Here is a 21,037-nt window from a genome sequence, read left to right on the forward strand (position 1 = left end):
CATACTATACAAGACAAATGCATAATAGAAGAAATCCAATGTACCATTAATTTTCTAATGTCATTTGTTTATCTGCAGTCATATCCTGGTCTTGGGCACTCAATCAGCAATAAGGAGCTCAAGTATATAGAGTCATGGTTCAAGAGACGGTTGAAGAGTTCGTCGTCGCCTACTTGTCTTCAACTTAATTGTCTTAAAGATTTGTTCCACTCAAGTTAATAACTGTACGTCTGTACCTAAGGCCATCTTTATCGGGCCATCTTTATGGGTGTGCTTGGGTATATTTGTATTTAAAAAAATTCGAAATTGGGCTTAGAGCATAAAACATGTTCTTATTTCCGAACTGTTGTGAGGTGTGTTCTTCTGTGACGTGTCCAAATGGTATTGGAAAGAATTATTTGGGGGTCGAGAGTTTTATTTGGTTTCAACTTTTTTGGTTTTATCGACCTAGGGTTCATCTTCTTTGGTCTTCAAAGGGCGATTTCAGTGCCGATCTCTTCGTAACCGTCTCCGCTGTCTCGTCTGTGTCCGGCATCTCTGCAAGCTCTTCCTCTCGACTTTCTCGGCTGTCTTGCGAAGCTCCTCACCTTCTCTGCAAGAGATCTCGTAGTCTCCTCCTTTGCCGCTGTCTCCTCTGTCTCGTCGGCGATCTCTTTACCGTCTACTCATCTCGTTTGTCTCCGGCGTCTCATCTGTCTCCGGCGTCTCGTCTGTCTCGTCTCACCTCCGGCGAACAAAGGTAAAGGTAATATCATCTTCTTGGTTTCATGGATCTGTCATCGATTTAGGGCATTGAAATCTTTGAAAATATTTGAATTAGGTTAGGATTTAGTCTCATCTGGCAAAGTTTTGATTAACATAGGATTTGTTTGAGTCAATTTTGAGTCTCGTGTGTTGTTTGAGTCAATTTTGAGTCGCGTGTATTGTTACAGTCAAACCTTGTGAGTCAATTTTGATTATGTTTGAGTGAATTTGCAGTAATGGTTTATCGCTTTTGCTTGAGTCTCGTGTGTTGTTACAGTATTTCGCTTATGTTTGAGTGAATTTACAGTAATGATTAATCCATTTTGCTTGTTTCTTTGATGAGGCTTCTAGGTGAGATTAAACATTGGAAATTAAATCGAGGAGAAGGATCATCAAACCTGCATCATCAAACGATAGGAATCTCAAGGTTAGTGTATATAGACAGTGTTGGGATTGTCGGTTGATTTGGTTTATTTCTTGCTTGTTTGATTTCGGTTATTTTTTTCTTACGAGATTAGGTTTATTTTGTGCTTGTTTGATTAAGGTTTGATTAAAACTTGGATGATTTGATTGGTGTTGTGTTTTAGGTAGTAGTTTAAATTTTAAAACTTGCGAGACTGAGTTATATATGAAAGCATTAAAAGTAGTGGTTTAGGTAGTATGATTAGTTTTTGTTCTTGCGAGACTGAGTTATATTTGTTGTACTTGAGTGTTCTTGCTAGACTGAGTTAAATTTTAACTACTTGCGAGACTGAGAACATTTTTTAAACTTTAAAACTTTGAAATTTTTTTAAAAAACACTCAATGACCTATATTTACTTCTGATTTGACTGAAGTAGGTAATGGTTATTGAGAATTTAAAGGCCCTAACAACAAAATACTTTTGATTTAATGATCCTCTTACCTTCAGAATATTACACCCATCGTTTTAAGCTTCTTACATCCATCGTCTTTAAGCTTCTTCCTTCTTTAAGCTTCTTCCTTTCCTTAAGCTTCTTCCATCCCGTTTAAGCTTCTTCATTCTTTAAGCTTCTTCCTTCTTTATGCTTCTTTCTTCTTTAAGCTTCTTCCTTAGTTAACTTTCTTCCTTCTTTAAGTCTGATTATCCTATGGCATCAAACAACACTCCTAACAGTCAGTCTCAATCATACTTTAGCCTTCTTAACTTCCCATATGACAGCTTTGCTCCCAATATAAACACTGATTCGTCTCAAATCCCTGCTTTTAGTTCACAAACTAGTTCACAGCCGCCTATACCTCCTAGTCAATCAGAAGCGACTGTTGAACAGCGTAGGGAGAGACGCTTATGGACCGCACAAGATGACTTGGTGCTGATAAGCGCTTGGTTGAACACATCGAAGGATTCTGTTGTTGGGAATGGCCAGAAGGCAGTGTCCTTTTGGAACCGTATAGGAAAATACTACGAAACAAGTAGTCATGTACTTGGTGGTGCTGAGTCTAGGCTTGCTGAACATTGTAGACAAAGATGGCAAAAAGTCAGTAAGGAAGTAAGCCAATTCTGTGGAGCTTTTGCAGGGCAGAGCGTGAGAAAGCAAGTGGCATGAATGATGTTGACGTTTTACAAAATGCTCACCAAATATATTTCAAGCTGTACAAGAAGAAGTTTGCTTTGGAGTATGCGTGGAGTGTGCTACGCTTTGAGCAGAAATGGGCTAACCTCGAGACGATGAACCCCACTCCCAAAACAACCAGTTCGAGCAAAAGGAAAGCTGATGAAGCTGCTGGATCTACAGGTTCTGTCGTTGGTGAGCACGAGAGCAGGCCTCCGGGCATAAAGGCATCAAAAAAAGTTAAGAGCAAAGGCAAAGAGAAGGCTACACCATCTGCTGAGTTTAGTAACATGTGGGAGATAAAACAGAAAGACCTAGAGGGCATGAAACAACTCCAAAAGATGTCCATTCTTGACACTCTACTTGCCAAGAATGAAACCCTAGATGATGATGAAAAAGCCCTAAAGAAGAAGTTAATGGCGGAACTTTTTTAACTTAGAAGAATTAGCTAATGTCCGCTGGAGTGTATGCTTGTTTGTTTTAACTATGTTAGTCCAATGTTTTTATGTTTTAATCATATGTTTTTATGTTTTAATCCTCGGTTTTTATGTTTTAATCCTATGTTTTTATGTTTTAATCCTCTGTTTTTATGTTTTAATCCTATGTTTTTATGTTTTAATCCTCTGTTTTTATGTTTTAATCCTATGTTTGTGTAACCCTATGTTTATTTGTTTTTAATGAATACGCATATGTTATTATGTTCTAATACGCATATGTTTAATGAATACGCATACGTTTAATGAATACGCATATGTCTAATACGCATACGTTTAATGAATACGCATATGTCTAATACGCATATGTTTTTATTTTCAGGTAGACGAAGATATGTTCTCTGATTATGACTATGGCATAAACAGCCCACTAGACTATAGTGATGATTCAGAATCAGAGGCTGAGACATGTTACTATGAACCTACACCATCAGTTGGACGACCTAGTCTTACGAACCATGAGGTATTGGTTCCACTACCTGCTCATGTGACACAACCAGCCGAGGTTGGATGACCTAGTCTTACGAACCAGCCGAACGACCAAGTCAACCAGCGTAACGACCAAGTGATCGTTGAGCTCAAGGACCAAGTGATCCAGCTCAACGACCAAATGATCCAGCTCAAGCTTTTGGTGATCCAGCTCAAGGACCAAGTCATGCACCTGAAGGACCACGTCTATCAGAGGCTCAAGTAAAGTTTGGGATGTTGTTTACTGAGTTTGAGTTTGTCCGTTTGAGTCACATGTATTTACATGTATGTGTTTGCTTTGTTTGGACAGAGTCACTTATGTTTTTTGAGTTTGTCCGTTTGAGTCACATGTATTTACATGTATGTGTTTGCTTTGTTTGGACAGAGTCACTTATGTTTTTTGAGTTTGTCCGTTTGAGTCACATGTATTTACATGTATGTGTTTGCTTTGTTTGGACAGAGTCACTTATGTTTTTTGAGTTTGTCCGTTTGAGTCACATGTATTTACATGTATGTGTTTGCTTTGTTTGGACAGAGTCACTTATGTTTTTTGAGTTTGTCCGTTTGAGTCACATGTATTTACATGTATGTGTTTGCTTTGTTTGGACAGAGTCACTTATGTTTTTTGAGTTTGTCCGTTTGAGTCACATGTATTTACATGTATGTGTTTGCTTTGTTTGGACAGAGTCACTTATGTTTTTTGAGTTTGTCCGTTTGAGTCACATGTATTTACATGTACTTGGTGGTGCTGAGTTTGAGTCACATGGTTTTGTTTTTATTTGTTTGCCTTGTCACAAAGTCACAGAGTCACTTGGTCCTTGTTCGTCACATGCTTAATTTACAAACAACTCACTCTTGTTCTATATATATGCGAAGAGATCAAGATCAAATCATACAAACAATTACATATATTTTCTCTTCTCTCTTTCTTTAAAGCTCTCTCTTTTGTTCATCTTATTCAAAATCAATCCATTTTATTTCTCTTACCAAAAACACTTTCTTTCTCAAGCCTTTCATGGCATCTTCTTCTAACAATTTTCACTATCATTATGATCCCAATAATGATAGTTTAAACCAATACTTTCAAGAGCAATTTAGAAACCAATTTCAAGCTGTTGAAGAGAAAACTCCTGTCGAAAGGAAACCACATACATATATCGATAGTAAACGCGAAGAAGGCCATGACCGTTTGTGGAACGATTATTTTTCTGATAATCCGACATACAATGCTCACCAATTCCGCCGACGGTTTCGAATGAACAAACCGTTGTTCTTGCGTATTGTGAATCGTCTCAGTGAAGAAGTTCCATATTTTAAGCCAAAAAGGGATGCAACCTTCCGGAATGGTCTTTCACCGCTACAACAATGTACTGCAGCAATTCGACTATTAGCATATGGGGCTGCAACGGACTCGGTTGACGAATATATACGTCTTGCTGAATGTACTGCTCGTCAATGTTTGGAACATTTCGTCGTCGGAATAGTTGACTTGTTTGGCGCTGAATACCTACGCCGACCCACACCAGAGGATCTTGAAAGGCTACTCTTTTATGGAGAAAAGCGGGGTTTTCCCGGGATGGTTGGAAGCATCGACTGTATGCACTGGAAGTGGAAAAATTGCCCAACCGCTTGGAAAGGAATGTATTCACGAGGCACCGGTAAGCCAACAATTGTTTTGGAGGCGGTAGCTTCACAAGATCTCTGGATATGGCACGCATTTTTTGGAGCTCCAGGTACTTGTAACGATTTAAATGTTCTTGATCAATCACCAGTATTTAATGACATTATTTACGGTCGAGCTCCCGAAGTTACGTACTATGTTAACGGAAATGAGTATAATTTGGCTTACTATCTGACGGATGGTATTTACCCCGAGTGGGCAACATTTGCTAAATCCATCCCACATCCACAACATCCAAAGCATCGATTGTTTGCAGAACGTCAAGAAGGTGCACGAAAAGATATTGAGCGTGCATTTGGAGTCCTGCAATCTAGATTCGCCATGGTTAAGAATCCAGCTCTTTTATGGTCAAAGGGTAAAATTGCATATATTATGAGAGCATGTCTAATACTCCATAATATGATTGTCGAAGATGAACGGGATTCATACACACTCTATGACGAACAAGAATTCCAACAAGATGATGGAACTGGAACTACTCCGGATCTAACGTTTTCGGTAAATATGTCTTCAAATCTTGAGGGATTAGGTGATGGCCATACAATGATCCGTGATAGACAAGCACATCAAAATTTAAAGGAGGATTTGATTGAGCATATATGGAATAAATTTGGACCTTAAACTATGTATTAATTAAATAAAATGTTTGTCTTGTTTAATTAATTAAGTAATATGTTTGTTTGTTTTTTTTTCAAAATTTTATTTATAATGTTTTGTTGTTTCATTAATATTTGGTATTGTATTATGAATTTTATTATATGTTTTATAAGTTTGAAATTTAAATGTTCTTTTATAATATTTATATTTTAAAAGTTTATAAGTTTTAAAAAATGTTTAAGAAATATTATATAATTGTAATAAGTTTTATTGTAATATTATATAATAAATTTATTAGATTTTATAATTGTAATATGTTTAAGAATATTTTATTATTAAATCTAATGATCTTAACCATGTTCTCCCTATAACTAACTTTTTAGCAAAAGTTCTTAACAAGTGTTCTTAGATTATTTTCCTAATATATTTAAACTAAGAACACTCAAAAGTGTTATCCCTTTAAAGATGCCCTAAGACAATAAAAGAGTGACTATTCTCTAAGCTCATTGTCTGGTTTGGTCTGGACTCTGAAGTGTTCTTGAATACATAGAGTTTGTGATTGTATTGATTGAAATATGTATATGCAAACATTGGAATACATTTGCAATTTTAAGTAGGTATGAAAACACATAGCCAAAAAAAGTCTTTAAAAGAATTTGACACTGAGGGCATTTTAGTTATTTAGACATCGTCTTTGATTCGATTCTCCATTAAAAAAAAACAGAGCTTTATGAGAGAGTTCGATCTCCAAATAAAATGGTGAAGGGATGCGAACAAGTAGACTGACGAAACCGATCGTTCTTCTCACGACCGCACTATTGAGCACTGCCTTCTTCTTCGTAATCTTCTTCTTCCAAAACAATCCTTACTTGTCATCCACCTCTTCATCTTCACAGAACCCAGACTCTATGGCTCGAACCTTCATCTTATGGCTTCACGGGCTTGGTGATTCTGGACCTGCCAACGAACCCATCAAAACGCTTTTTAGGTCCCCGGAGTTTAGGAACACTAAGTGGCTCTTCCCTTCTGCTCCATCAAATCCAGTCTCCTGCAATTGTACGATTGACCTTTTACTATCTTAATTTAGGGATCATTAGAGTTGGTGTGTTATGCGTTTCGTTCTTCTCTAGGTTTTGATCACTTTGGCTTATTGCATTGGGATATTTGCTAAAGTATTGTGTATTCTTAAGCTAATTCGAATTTTTAGGTCTCAATCTCATTGGAAGTTTGCTTTTTGACGTTATTGTGTAAGCCTTGCTTTTGGATTTTAGTATGGTCCTTGCTAAAGTATTGATTGGCTTTGATTTGTTTTGTGCAGATGGTGCAGTGATGCCTTCTTGGTTTGACATACCTGAGCTTCCTCTTACTGCGGTAATACTTTTATACTTGCTAATTTGGTAGCTTAACCAATTTGTATGCCATCAAGTAAGCAACTTTTTTTTATGTGGTAGGGCTCTCCGAAAGATGAAAGCAGTTTGCTTAAAGCGGTTAAGAACGTTCATGCTGTTATAGATAAAGAGATTGCAGGAGGCATAAATCCGGAAAATGTGTATATCTGTGGATTTAGCCAAGGAGGTTATCTCTCTTTGCACCACCATAGTTGCTCATTCCCATGGATTGTTACTTACCCGATTCTAAAATTCTACAATGTGTTTGATGTTCTTGCAGGTGCATTAACCTTGGCTAGTGTTCTTCTTTACCCGAAAACTCTTGGAGGAGGTTCAGTCTTTAGCGGATGGATTCCATTCAACTCTTCGATCATCAGTCAGTTTACTGAAGATGCTAAAAAGGTCTCCATCTGTTTTCGTTTTGGTTTCTTATAAAGGGTTAAATGTCAGATCACTGTTTTTTTTGGGTTTCTGAATCTTCGGATTTTGCAATATGCAGACACCAATCTTGTGGTCTCATGGCATAGATGACAAGACTGTACTATTCGAAGCTGGTCAAGCAGCTCTTCCTTTTCTTCAACAAGCTGGTGTGACTTGTGAATTCAAGGTATAATAATAATATGATATTCAATCAAACACTCATGTTTGATCTTATAGACAGAACAATCAATCCAAATACTGATCACCATGGAAAGATCTTAGAAACCGATTCTTGATAATTTTTAACTGAGGAGAGTTTGTTTATGATCTGCAGGCTTATCCGGATCTTGGACACTCGATCAGTAATCAGGAGCTGCAGTATCTGGAGTCATGGATCAAACAACGGATGCAGAGCTCGTCGTCTTCTTCTTAAATGGTTTTAAAAGGCAACACTACTGCACTCGAGAAAACATCCTAATATCGATCACAGTTAGAAGAACAATGATAACATCAGCTCATCTTCTGGTCCAGTTTCTCTGTCGTGAAAACCGGTTTCGGTTTAATGTGTCATGTTTCGTTGGTTATGGAAACTTTTACTATTCGTGTAACACACAGAAGTTGTAATTTCCATTGATTTGAATTATATAATTTGGCAACTCGGATCTTTTGATGTGTTCAAAAAAAGAGAACAGTCAACTTTTTAGTTGCTTACGTTTCATTCAAATCAATAATTGATATAGAGATTAGATCTATGTCGGATAAATAGCAGCCAGTGCCATCATCATATAATAGTTTCAGATTGTTGTGAAAATGGTGTTTTCTGACTGTAACTGTACAAATTATTTAGCGTAGAAGAGAAGACAACAAAAAAATGTCACCATATATGAAAAGAAGGATCTGAATAATGAAGTTTTCAAACATATGTCAATATCTAAGTTTTTTAAACCATATATAAATAGTGAAAGAAAAACATTATTATTAAAAAGATCCGACCAAAAAAGAACACAAAAAAATCCAAGTGAGTTTGCATGGTCTGTTGCACGGGGGTATTTTCGTCAAAACACATAATATCCCATTTGCACCCATATTATTATCTTCCTTTGGATTCTTCCCATAGCAACCCACCGACTATATGTGATTTCCAACATTTACCCCTTCACCATCTCAAATATTACAGAATCTTCACACTATAGTGACAGCTACACAAGAATCTAAGTCCATCAAATATTTATATATGTATACACATTTTAAGTTTATACACTAATAAACAAATTTAAGTTGATTTTACCCTAGCCGCTAAAATTTGCTAACAAATATATATATATATATATATCATTAGTCTACTAAGTCTATTTGTACTGTACTGACTGTATATATTTTTTATAGTGGCTTCAATTATTGCAATCATTCGGAAAATTAAAAATGCTAATTAGCATTACACTTTGATCACGTGTAGTGAAGTCAAGTAATGTTTAAAATTCGCAGTTTAGTTTTGTACAATAGATGTAACAAGGAAAATACAAAGAACAAGTATTTTACGTGCATGAACTTTGTTATGATTAATGAGAAACGCTGGCATTGGGCCGTTGAAGATGGTCCTACTCAGAGATAAGTCTATTTATTCTTGTTAATAACCAAAGATCGAATCTATCAATTCTTGTGACTCCCGAACAACAAAACTCTAATAATCTTCTTTTTACAAATACAAATAAAATAATGTCGATCTTTATATTTCTTTGTTTCATAAATTCGAAATTTAGAGTTCAACGCTTGTATTGCTGTAAGTTGTAACAAAGGGTCAAAGGCTACTTACTACACTTTTTTGTTTTGTCAATTATCGAAGCAAAAAAATTATTGGACATTGATACGTTTTGTTTTGTGTAATCTAATCTTTACAAACACCAAAATAATCCTTAAAGATCTCACATGTGATTGGGGTTTGTTGGCTAATTCTTTATACTAAGCATTGTTCTAGTTTTTAAGCCAAAAAAAAAAAGAAAACTGTAGTCCAATAGTCTCCATTTTCTTTTTAAAAATAAAGTTGTTGGATTTTGTTTTTTTTTTCGAATTTCAAATTTTAAATTGGAAATTTTGAAATAGGGAAAAAATATGGGGGGGTGGGGTAATTTGTAAAGCTTTTGAACTAAAGATAAAAAAGTGTAAAATAAAAAAAAAAAGCGCCAAGTAGGCGATTACTGTTACAAATCAACCAATCAAGAAAAAAGCAAAACCTTCTAACTAACTTAGCCTACTTCAAAGATTACGCAATCGTCTGTTTTCAGAAACACACACAGTGGCAACTTCGTAATAACACAGTCCTGAGTTACCCCATTTTCGTCATTTCACATCCTTCGTCCTTCTTCTTCTTCTCTCCTTCCACCTTCACTGCCACTCACACCTACACGCGCGAGACTACTCTCTCTCTTTCTCTCTCTCTCTTCTGGAGCACTCAAAGAGTAAAGTTTTCTCTCTGTATTCTTAGCTTTATTATCTCTCTCTCTTCTCTTCTCTGTCTCAAGAAATGGCGGGTCGGATCCAATCCCACCAGCTACCAAATGGACTCTACGTATCGGGAAAGCTAGAGCAGCCAAAAGAGCGACCACCGACAATGGCGGCTCGAGCTGTGCCTTACACCGGAGGCGACATCAAGAAATCCGGCGAGCTAGGAAGGATGTTCGATATCTCCGTCGTCGATTCTCAAGGACCGCCGCCGTTAATCGTCGGTGGTAATAGCAGCGGAGGTACTTCGAGGCTCCAGGCGCCGCCACGTGTCTCCGGTTCTTCTTCCAACCCTAATAGTGGATCCGTTCGATCTGGTCCCAACTCTGGTTCGGTTAAGAAATTCTCAGGTCCGCTCTCTCAGCTTCAGCCGACCGGTTTAATCACCTCCGGTTCTCTCGGTTCTTCCGGTCCGATTTTGTCCGGGTCGAGGAGGTCGGGTCAATTGGATCACCAGTTGAGTAATTTAGCGTCGAGCAAGCCTAAATACGGGTCGTCGGTGACGAGTCTTAACGTAGACCCGGTTCGGGTCGGGTTTACAGTACCAAAAGCGGTAGTTTGGGCGGTTCTTATCGTGGCCGCGATGGGATTGCTAGTGGGAGCGTTTCTTACCGTGGCGGTTAAGAAACCTGTGGTGATTGCGGCGGTTTTAGCGGCGGTTTGTCCAGCAATCGTGGTTTTGATTTGGAACTGCGTTTGGAGAAGAAAAGGACTGTTGAGTTTCATCAAAAAGTATCCAGATGCTGAGCTTAGAGGCGCCATTGATGGACAATTCGTTAAGGTTACAGGGGTAAGTTAAAACCTAATTTTCAGATGATTTTAAAAAATTCCCAGTTTTAGTAAGTGACTTTAATTGTTCTGGTTAAACTAATTGCTTCCTGATTTAGCTTTTTGATCGTTTTCAATTTTTGAGTGAAGTTAGAATGTCATTATCTATCATTGGCTTTTTGCTTATGGATGTATCATATGCTTGGATCTCTGTTTAGGGTTTAATTAACTTTCATTTTAGTTTTTGTTTTGCTACATTATGTTTCTGGGTGCTTTATGATGATTTTTGCTTTTGTCTGTGTCTGAAATTTTATATTAGTTAAACTAAAGGGTTCGTCGTTTGTGTTCAGCATAGATTTATAAGAGTCTTTAGTGAAACTAGACCATTTATAATTGGACAAATTGGAGTCACGGGTGTTTTTTTGTATTTGTGGATTGGAGTACAGTCGTCAACAGCTAGTGTAATGCGTTGTACAGACTATTTATAATTTCTGAAATAACAATGTTGCTGTAGATATGGTTAAATATGGTAGTGATGGTCATTGGTGTATTTCTTGTTTTGCTTGAAATGTTGTTTTTTTTTGTATGTAGGTTGTGACATGTGGAAGCATTCCTTTGGAGTCTTCATACCAAAGGACACCAAGATGCGTTTATGTATCCACGGAGTTGTATGAGTACAAAGGTTTTGGTGGGAAATCCGCAAACCCTAAACATCGATGCTTTTCTTGGGGTTGTAGACATGCTGAGGTTAGTTTCTTCTTCTTTGGTCATCAGGTTTCCAAGATTTTATGTGAAAGGAGGAGATGGTTAAGTTTGATGAATCTTGTTGTGGTTGGCAGAAATACGTGTCGGATTTCTACATATCAGATTTCCAATCTGGATTGCGAGCGCTAGTAAAAGCAGGATATGGATCAAAAGTTTCTCCTTTTGTCAAACCGGCGACAGTGGCTAACGTAACAGCGCAGAACAAAGATAAATCTCCCACCTTCTTGAAGTGGTTGTCGGATCGCAACCTCTCAGCCGATGACCGAGTCATGCGCCTCAAAGAAGGGTATGTGAATCTTGATACTTTTGTTAGAGTCACTGTCCAAACCTTGAAATATATAGATTTTACTTGAATAAAATACGACCTTCTAAACCATGAGTTCAGTAAGATTGAAAGTGTATACTCTCAGACTGTAGATGTAGGCGTTTACTTTGACTGGTACCAATGGATTTTTTTTTCCACAGTAACAGTCACAATCATGGAAAAAGATGTGATGAAACATGTATAGTGGGAAAAAAACCGTTAACTTATGTCAAAGTAAACGGCTTAAACATCTCACATCAGTGTTTGATAAATCTGAAGTTATAGGGCTTAGATTCTTAGAAGGTTGAATTAGGATTAAAGTTAGTCAGACCCCAAAGTCACCATTTTGTTAGTACAAAGGAATGATCTATTTTGACTACTCTCATCTTGGTATTGCACACAAAAAAGCTCATTGGTTTCACATTTGCAATGAAAGGTAACCCTTTCTTATTGATTTCAATCATATTTGATTGTGTGTAATAATCAGATACATAAAAGAAGGAAGCACGGTGAGCGTGATGGGGATGGTAAGAAGACACGACAACGTTCTGATGATAGGTCCTCCGGCAGAAGCAGTCTCCAGTGGCTGCAGGTGGTGGCACTGCCTCCTTTCGACCTACGCAGATGGCCTGATCATCACCTGCGAAGAGAATCAAAACGCTGATGTCATTCCTGTCTGAAACCAATATGTATGTAATGCTTCTTTTGCCCGATATTCAATATATTGCTACAAGAGTTAGGCTCACGAGACTGAAGGAAGAAGAGAGGAATGAGAGGAGAGCCGAATTGGTTCAAAAAGGAAACCAATGGGCTTTGCCTTTTGCGATGATGATCCTATTAGTTTTTTTTTTTGCCCCTTCTATGGGGGTTTATGTGTAGATAAAGCACCAAAATGTAAATGCTATTTTCTGTTAAAAATAATTATTATGTTTCCATCTAATTATGATTATATTCTTGTATTATCTTAAGTCTAATTCCCCTAACGTTCCATTTGTCTCCGTCTCATTTCGGATTTATGTTGGAAAAGACATGGGATGGGACGTGGAAGCAAGTTTTATTAACAGATAACAAGTGTTTGCAAACTTTTTATATCGTTTGCCTGAACATAGAGATTATGATTGTCAAAAGCGGTGGTTGTAATTTTCACTGTGATCAAAATCTAGGATCGCAATTTTGTGATTAGCCATATATAATGTTTACTACGATGTCTCAAAAACTGAGTAGAGAGATTTACCGTAGAGTCAAATTTAAGAAAATAGATTCACTCTCCCTGTATGAACAAATAATTTTGACTAGCAATAAGAAAGAATTCAGAAGTTTTCCCTGACTTTGTCTGTGTCAACAAACAATTCGAAATGCCTCAACTTTCTTTTCTCCTACCTTCAGGAAAAAAAACGAAAAATGGTAAAACTTATGCTTACATCAAATTTCTGAAAAAACAAAATCAAACGCGATTAAGCAAAGATTTCTACATTTGGGCCTCAATCAAACCCAAAACTAAAGCCCAAAAGTTAAAGAAGTAAACATTTTTACCTAATTACTAGTGTTTGTTAGAAAAAGCAATAAAATGGTAAACAGAAGAGCACGCTTCCTTCTTTCTTTCTGTCCTGTAACTCCTGAGTCCCTGTCTCTCTTGAGATCCCTCCTGGTTAGTTTTCTGCTCACCGTATAAACTATGACGGATTTAATTTTTTGTTTCTTCCGATCCCATCGGATTGATTTGGTTAGTCTTTGAATCGAACTATCGAGTATTGAGTTGATTAATTGGTCAATTTCGTTGTTTGCTTGTAAAGCAGAATACTTTTATTCTGCACCTGCTTCCTTTGATTTTCAACTGGTTGGTTTGTCCAAATTTCACTGATCAACGATCTATCAGATGATATTATTTGCCACATTCTATCTTTCCTTCCGTTCAATGAAGCTACTTCAACATCTGTCCTCTCAAAGCGATGGCGTTATCTGTTTGCCTACAGAACCAATCTTCATTTAGATGATCAAGAAGTGGGTGGAGGACAAAGTTTCATCGATTTTGTGGACGTTTTTTGTCCGTCGACTTCGACACGTGCTTTATTGTGATTGGCTGTAGAATTTGTCTAGGATTAAACGAAAACATTTTCCAGAGAAAAAATTACTTCGACTTCTTTCTTTTCTCTCGACGGAGACGACAAACCGATACACATCCTCGACGATTTCACGAAAGCCAATCCGTTCTTCTCACCGGATGTTCTTGACGAATTACCAAAGCCGTTCTGTCGCATTCTTTGTGGAAGCCAAAAAGAAATCAGCTTTCTGTATCTCTATCGGATTTTTCGAGTAATCTGCGAAAACATAAAGCATCAGGTTCGTTTCCATTTTAATTTTGTGATCCTTTTGACTCATTTGTTCAAAAGATCCAGTTTTTTTGCTTGATAGATTCTGCTCTGGTTTTATTTTTGGCATCTTGATCTGGGTTTGAGTTCTTCCATCAGTTGGGATTAAAAGATGCTAGCTTTGGATTTGTAGATGTAGAATTAGAGTCTGTAATGCTTTTATTTCTGCTTTAATTTTGATTTTGACTGTGGTTGATGATTAATTGGAAGCTAAAAAAGCATCTGATTTGAGCCGATTGTTATAAGCTTGTGAACAAATATGTTTAAACTGATGCACCTGGTGAGCAGCTGATTGAATTGTTCTATCCAGTCTCCATTATAATGCAAAAGAAGAGTTCTTTTTTTGCTGTAATGTTTTGCAATCTTCACACCATGATGTTACTCATCTTTGATTTTCTTGTGCTTAGAGCACTGTCACTTTTGTCTTGGCGTTGTAGTTCTTAGGATGAGCATTAACAATTGGAAGGGTCTTTCTATTCAATCGATTTTGATTTTTGTGTTTTCACTATATGAACAATATATGTCAATGTTCTACGATGGCCTCAGAGCTTCTGGAGTCTCAGTTCTGCTATGTTAAAAGGAGTAATTAGAAGTGTTGTTATATACATGTTTCGGAGTTCTCTTTAGTTACTCATCCTGTGATTTGTATAGATTGAACAGTTAGCTAAGACTTTGCATACTTGGGGTCTGTTCTGTAACATGTGACAATTTTTACACTTTCTTGAATGTTGCAGGTTTAAGACTTTAAAAACAATGGCTGGATTTCCAGGTTTTAGTTACCTTGGTCCAAAAAGCAAGAACACTGTTGTAGCGGGAGGATTAACGGCTTTTGTTTTTGGGGTATACTTCTACACAATGAGGGCTGTTGGTGGCACGGACGAACTTCAGGTGGCTATTGACAAGTTCGAAGGCCAAAAACCAGTTGAGACTGACACCAAGGTTCCATCTAAAGTCTAATCCTCACCGGCTTGTTATGTCCAACCAAACTCGTTGTTGTTTATCTTTTGTCTTCAAAGTTCTTTACTTCACTCTCGTTCGTCAGATTGGTATCTGTGTTTGAGTCTCAGTCCAATCCCTAATACAGTGTTTTAAACAAGAGAATTCTGATCAGGACATGTTTTTAATGTTCTTGACAAATAGACACTAATGCTCATATTAAGAATAAGAACCTTTCAAAATATTACTATTATAATTGGGGGACCAAAAATGAAGGACAACCAATGCCCATGGTCTAAGAAACTTACTTATCTCTGTACTGAGCGTTCGAAGTATTGGGACATGACTTTAGATACACCGAGTCTTGCCTACTTAGAATACTCTGATATAGTTTCAAAAGACTATCCGTTTGTGAATCTTGACTCCCTTGTCGAAGCTAAGCTTGATCTTTATCTCACTATTGGTTATAGCAACCCAACAAATCTGTTTAAGGGGTTACGAAACGTTGAGACCTTGGAGTTATCTGGTGCTACTACTAGTCTGGTAAAGAATGATCTCTTTTTCATTTTCCTTTCATATTATTTGCATGGAAGTTAAAAGTTTAGGAACCAAAATCTTTCTCTTAAGGTGTTTGGATCCAAAGATTGCAATTGGTTAGTGACTAGTTAATATTTTATTACTTTGTTTTCGGTATTCCGTTATTTCCGTGAAGTAATCCCAGTGTTCAGCAAACTGTCTCGTTTATCTATTACACATGATCCACTCTACTACTGTTGGGAACATCTGCCAATACTTCTTGAAAAATCTCCGAATCTACAGACCCTCGTCCTCAAGGTATAACCAAAACCCTCGAAATCTTATCACGGTCAAACTCAGGTCGCTAATATTCCCCTCGTGTTTCATTTCAGGGTCCATATTACGCCCGTGAATATGAACAAGAATTTGGACATTCATGTCCTGTGAAAGTATTGAAGATAACTGAGTATAGAGGAATGACTGGAGAGCTAGAGAATATGAAACATTTGCTAAAGAAACTATCATGTCTTGAGCTTGTGAAAGTTCGTGCTTATGCAATAAACGACGACGAAAAGTCCCGAATCACCAAAGATCTGCTAATGGTTCCTAGACCGTCCAGTTGCAAGATCCAGATCAAGTTTGTTACCTCCTAGTTCACTAATATAGTCTCTTGGAAGTTTAAAACTGAAAGTACAGAGAAAGCATGTTCACATATTGCTCCCTTTGATAAGAACTTCAAATATGCATCAATAAACCTAACTTTTGCGGATCTTTATTCATCACTCTACATGACTAAACATAAATAAAGTCAGCAACTTTGAGTTCGTTCAAACAGATCAGACATCTATATAAAACTATATATGACTGGTACCAATGGATTTTTATTCCACACTAAAAAGTCACAATCATGGAAAAAGATGTGATGAAACATGTGTAGTGGGAAGTAACCCGTTAACTTATGTCAAAGTAAACGGCTTATACATCTCACATCAGTGTTTGATAAATTTGAAGAATCACCAGAGTAAGGACTAAAGTTAGTCAGACCCCAGAGTCACCATTTTGTTAGTACAAGGAAAGATCTATTTTGACTACTCTCATTGGTTTCACATTTGCAGTTAAGAGATAACCCTTTTGTTATTGATTTCAATCATCATATTTGATTGTGTGTGATGATCAGATATACATAAAAGAAGGAAGCATGGTGAGCGTGATGGGGATGGTAAGAAGACATGACAATCTCCTGATGATAGTTCCTCCGGCAGAAGCAGTTTCCAGTGGCTGCAGGTGGTGGCACTGCCTCCTTTCGACCTATGCAGATGGCACCTGCGACGAGAATCAAAACGCTGATGTCATTCCTGTCTGATGAAACCAATATGTATGTAATGCTTCTTTTGCCCGATATTCAATATATAAATGCTACAAGAGTTAGGCTCACGAGACTGAAAGAAGAAGAGAGGAGAGCCAAATTGGTTCAAAAAGAAAACCAAATGGGCTTTGCCTTTTGCGATGATGATCCTATTAGTTTTTTCTTTTTGCCCCTTCTATTGGGGTTTATGTGTAGATAAAGCACCAAAATGTAAATGCTATTTTCTGTTAAAAATAATTATTATGTTTCCATCTAATTATGACTATATTCTTGTATTATCCTAATTCGTAAGTTTAATTACCACGGTCCACGACTAGTGTGGCGGATCTACAGTACAACTGTGTAAGTATGTGGGGGCACGTGCCCCACACTATTATTATGTATTATTTAGTAACTATGTGCAATAATTATCTGTTTTAACTGTTTGAGTGTTCGATGCCACCATGTACCGAATTTTTTACCTTTTTGCTGCATATTTTTATCATATAGTATACTTATGTATTAATTTTTAGATATATTAATAATATGTGCCCCAGGTTCAAAACTCTCCTGGATCCGCCACGTTCCATTTGTCTCTGTCTCATTTCGGATATATGTTGAGAGATTAATCGCAAATGACATTAGACGTGGAAGCAAAATTCTTATTAACAAGTGTTTGCAAACTGTAAAGTAATTTTTATATCGTTTGCCTGAACATAGAGATGATGATTATCAAAAGCGGTGGTTGTAGTTTTCACCGTGATCAATATCTAGAATCACAATTTTGTGATTAGCCATATACAGTAAAACATCAATATCTAGAATCACAATTTTGTGATTAGCAAAAACCTCTATAAATTAATAATGTCAAGACCATCACATTTTATTAATTTATAGTGATATTAATTTATAGATAAATTAATAATTATTACTTTATACTATAAATTAATTTATAGATATATGTTTGAATTGTTCAAATTTTAAAAATTATAAATTGAGACAATTTTAGCTAAATAAGATTAGAATTTCAAATATTATAAATTTTATTTGTTTTGAGATTGAATTGTAATGTTTAAAAACCATTATTGACAAAAAAATACAAATACTATAAATGGGCATTCTCAAAAATACCCATTTTTCAATGTCCTATTTTAAAAATACCCTTTCATGTTGATCATTTTTAAAACTACCACTCTTTATGTACAATATGACCAAATCACCATTTCTTTGAATGACAACAAGAATGTACAATCACCAAAATCAAAAAAATTTCCTACCAAAAAATAAAATAAAATTCTCGCCAAAATCGAAAAAAAATTCCTGTCAAAATGTTTTTTCCCGCCAAAAAAAATTTTCCCGCAAAAATTTTTGAAATTTATATCTTATAAAAACATTGTAAACGATTTTTAAAACTTTGTAAAAGTGTTTACAAGGTGTTTAAAAACCTTGTAAACGCTTTTACAAGGTTTTTAAACACTTTGTAAACGCTTTTAAAAAACTTGTAAACCTTTGAAAAACCTTTTAAAAACTCTTTTAAAAATCTTGTAAAAGCGTTTACAAGATGTTTATAAGGCTTTTATAAGTAGAAACCTTATAAAAACATTTTAAAAACCTTGTAAATTTTTTTTTGCGGGAGATATATTTTATCGAATTTTTTTATCAAAATTTTTTTTTGGCAGGAATTTTTTTTCGAAATTTTTTTTGCGGGAAAATATGTCCGAAATTCTTTTGGCGTAAAAATTTTGTTTTTCTTTTTATTGATTAAAATATTTTTATCTAAAGGTAAAATGGTCAATAAAAATTAAAGGAGGACAAAAATAAAAATGGTCAAAAGGGGTATTTTTAACAAATTCTCTACTATAAACATATTATCTTATACACATGACATACATAAATAAAAATTTATAATCAATAACATAAATCATCTTATTTTAATAGCTTATAAAACTAACAAAATGAAAATGATGTATATCTAGCTATTTTTATGGCATGTTATAGAGCAATTTATATCATTATACTTTGAAAATACAATATTGTTTTATAGATATGACTTTTAAGAAAAAATTCAAATTTTTAAAGCATACATTATTATTACATCAGCATATATATATATATATATATTAAATACATAATTATTAATTTATAATATTATTGGAATCATATTTTACATGAAAATTTCAAAAAAAAATATTATCTTATTTTCTTATCGAGTTTTGTTATTCTTTACACTGGTCCGACTTGGGGCAAGCAAAATTTATTAATTTATAATGTTTATTAATTTATAGAGGTTTTACTGTACATGTTTACTACGATATCCCAAAAACTGAGTAAAGAGATTTATCTTAGAGTCAAATTTAAAAAACTAGATTCACTCTTTCTGTGTGAACAAATAATTTTGACTAGCAAGAAGAAAGAAAGGTGGTAAAAATTAATGCTTATCATCAATTTCTGAAAAAATCAAAAAACAAAATCAAACGCAATTAAAGCCAAGATTTTGCCATAGAATCATATACTTCATATTTCTACTTTTGGGCATCAATCAAAACCCAAAATTAAAGCCCAAAAGCTAAATAAATAAACTTTTTTACCTAATTGCTTTATTATTACTTACAAGACTTTAAAACTAGAACAATACTAAAAATTAGAACCAATCGAAACAGGATTTATAGTTTACACACTCCATTTTGCAATACAATTTTACTGTATATTATTATATTTTAATTATATGTATTCACTCCCGATAAACAACAATTAAAATTTTCAAATCAAAAAATATGTGCATTGTATCAAAGTTATATTTTGCTTAATATTAAAAAAAAATTAGTGAAACATAATTCTCAAAGAAAAAACTAAAGACTAATATTATCTCATAATTGAAAAAGTAACAATATCAAAAATTCCGTTTATTAATTTTCCTCAAATTTTTATGAATTTAATGGTAAATTTACTTTTTTTTTTGTTAAAAAAAAACAAAGGTAAATTTACTTCCAAGAAATTTTATATATATACATAATATGTAAATATATGCTCTAATTTACGTAAACATATAGATACATATATTTTCAAAAGTTTGATCTCATAGTTAAATTTTGACAAAAAAAAAAAGAGAGAAAATATAATTAATATAGTTCATAAAATTGCACACATATAGCTTTCATAATATAACAAAGTTTAATGGTGGTGTATTTAAAAAAACTATAACAACAATTTATTTGTTTATATAAAGGTGAATTTCTAAAATCATTTTTCTTTTATGATTTATTATTGATAGTATAATTTATTTATTATGGTATTATATAAATTATTTGTATAATTACCTTAATTAATTTTCTTATAGAATTAGTAATTTAAAATTAGGATTAGCATTATCTTTTTATATACATATAAGAATTATCTTTTTATATACATATAAGAATTATCTTTTTATATACATATAAGAATTATCTTTTTATATTTATTAAAATTGCTTAAATATTTTCTTTCTTTATAATTATTTTATTAATATTAAAATTTGTTGAAACAAAGTTTTTGTATAACACATGGCAAAATCTCTAATCTTTAAAATTGACAACAAGTTATTTGTTTATATAATGGTGAATATCTAAAATTTCTTTTATGATTAATTATTGATAGTATAATTTTATTAATTATGGTATTACATAAATTAATTGTATAGTTTCCTTAATTATTTTCTTATAGATTAGTAATTTAAAATTAGGATTAGTATTATCTTTTTATATACATATAAGAATTATCTTTTTATATTTATTAAAATTGCTTAAATGTTTTATTTCTTATAATTATCTTATTAATTTTAAAACTTGTTGAAACAAAGTTTTTGTTAACACATGGCAAAAACTATAATCTTTAAAATTGACAACAATTTATTTGTTTATATAATGGTGAATATCTAAAATCATTTTTTCTTTTATGATTAATTATTGATAGTATGATTTTATTAATTATGGTATAATATAAATTAATTGTTTAGTTTCCTTAATTATTTTCTTGTAGAATTAGTAATTTAAAATTAGGATTAGTATTATCTTTTTATATACATATAAGAATTATCTTTTTATATTTATTAAAATTGCTTAAATGTTTTATTTCTTATAATTATCTTATTTAATTTTAAAATTTGTTGAAACAAAGTTTTTGTATAACACATGGCA

At 34.3% G+C, this 21,037-nt stretch overlaps 5 protein-coding genes across 8 annotated transcripts in view; all 5 read left to right on the top strand.

Moving 5' to 3' along the window:
* The window catches only part of LOC104731279 (probable carboxylesterase SOBER1-like), a 9,941-nt gene extending 1,875 nt beyond the window's left edge, over positions 1-8,066 (top strand). The window contains exons 1-6 of one of the 2 annotated variants that reach the window (XM_010450604.2): positions 6,245-6,611; positions 6,874-6,926; positions 7,007-7,130; positions 7,224-7,345; positions 7,443-7,550; positions 7,698-8,062. In XM_010450604.2, coding sequence (XP_010448906.1) covers positions 6,323-6,611; positions 6,874-6,926; positions 7,007-7,130; positions 7,224-7,345; positions 7,443-7,550; positions 7,698-7,796 — 795 coding nt within the window. In that variant the 5' untranslated portion in view covers positions 6,245-6,322 and the 3' untranslated portion in view covers positions 7,797-8,062. Of the gene's footprint in view, positions 1-6,244; positions 6,612-6,873; positions 6,927-7,006; positions 7,131-7,223; positions 7,346-7,442; positions 7,551-7,697 lie in introns of those variants that run through there. The other variant, XM_010450605.2, reaches the window with a different exon arrangement.
* LOC104731280 lies at positions 83-4,140 on the top strand. Of its 3 annotated transcripts, none has more exons than XR_758576.2 (3): positions 83-745; positions 1,096-1,171; positions 3,132-4,140. XR_758576.2 is itself a non-coding variant. In XM_010450608.2 (3 exons), exons 1-3 carry the CDS (start codon positions 327-329, stop codon positions 3,133-3,135), a joined length of 501 nt encoding a protein of 166 aa, XP_010448910.1. In that variant the 5' UTR covers positions 83-326; the 3' UTR covers positions 3,136-4,140. The 3 variants fall into 3 exon arrangements, 1 of the variants encoding a protein (XP_010448910.1); XR_758577.2 differs by having other exon boundaries at positions 83-739; XM_010450608.2 differs by having other exon boundaries at positions 83-739; positions 1,088-1,171.
* Positions 9,745-12,658, top strand: LOC104731281 (uncharacterized membrane protein At1g16860). Its single transcript, XM_010450609.2, has 4 exons — positions 9,745-10,652; positions 11,222-11,377; positions 11,470-11,681; positions 12,187-12,658. Exons 1-4 carry the CDS (start codon positions 9,885-9,887, stop codon positions 12,377-12,379), a joined length of 1,329 nt encoding a protein of 442 aa, XP_010448911.1. The 5' UTR covers positions 9,745-9,884; the 3' UTR covers positions 12,380-12,658.
* On the top strand, positions 13,262-15,227 carry LOC104731282. The gene is made up of 2 exons (XM_019233391.1): positions 13,262-13,347; positions 14,803-15,227. Exon 2 carries the CDS (start codon positions 14,822-14,824, stop codon positions 15,023-15,025), a length of 204 nt encoding a protein of 67 aa, XP_019088936.1. The 5' UTR covers positions 13,262-13,347; positions 14,803-14,821; the 3' UTR covers positions 15,026-15,227.
* Positions 13,527-16,173, top strand: LOC104733388 (F-box protein At4g22280-like; the record flags this gene model as incomplete). The annotated part of the gene is made up of 5 exons (XM_019233529.1): positions 13,527-13,774; positions 14,803-15,007; positions 15,281-15,557; positions 15,705-15,838; positions 15,913-16,173. Coding segments are annotated over 5 exons (1,125 nt in total), but the record flags the coding sequence as incomplete, so codon positions are not given.

The sequence above is a fragment of the Camelina sativa genome, chromosome 12 (genome assembly GCF_000633955.1).
Source record: "Camelina sativa cultivar DH55 chromosome 12, Cs, whole genome shotgun sequence".
NCBI classification, from domain to species: Eukaryota; Viridiplantae; Streptophyta; class Magnoliopsida; order Brassicales; family Brassicaceae; genus Camelina; species Camelina sativa.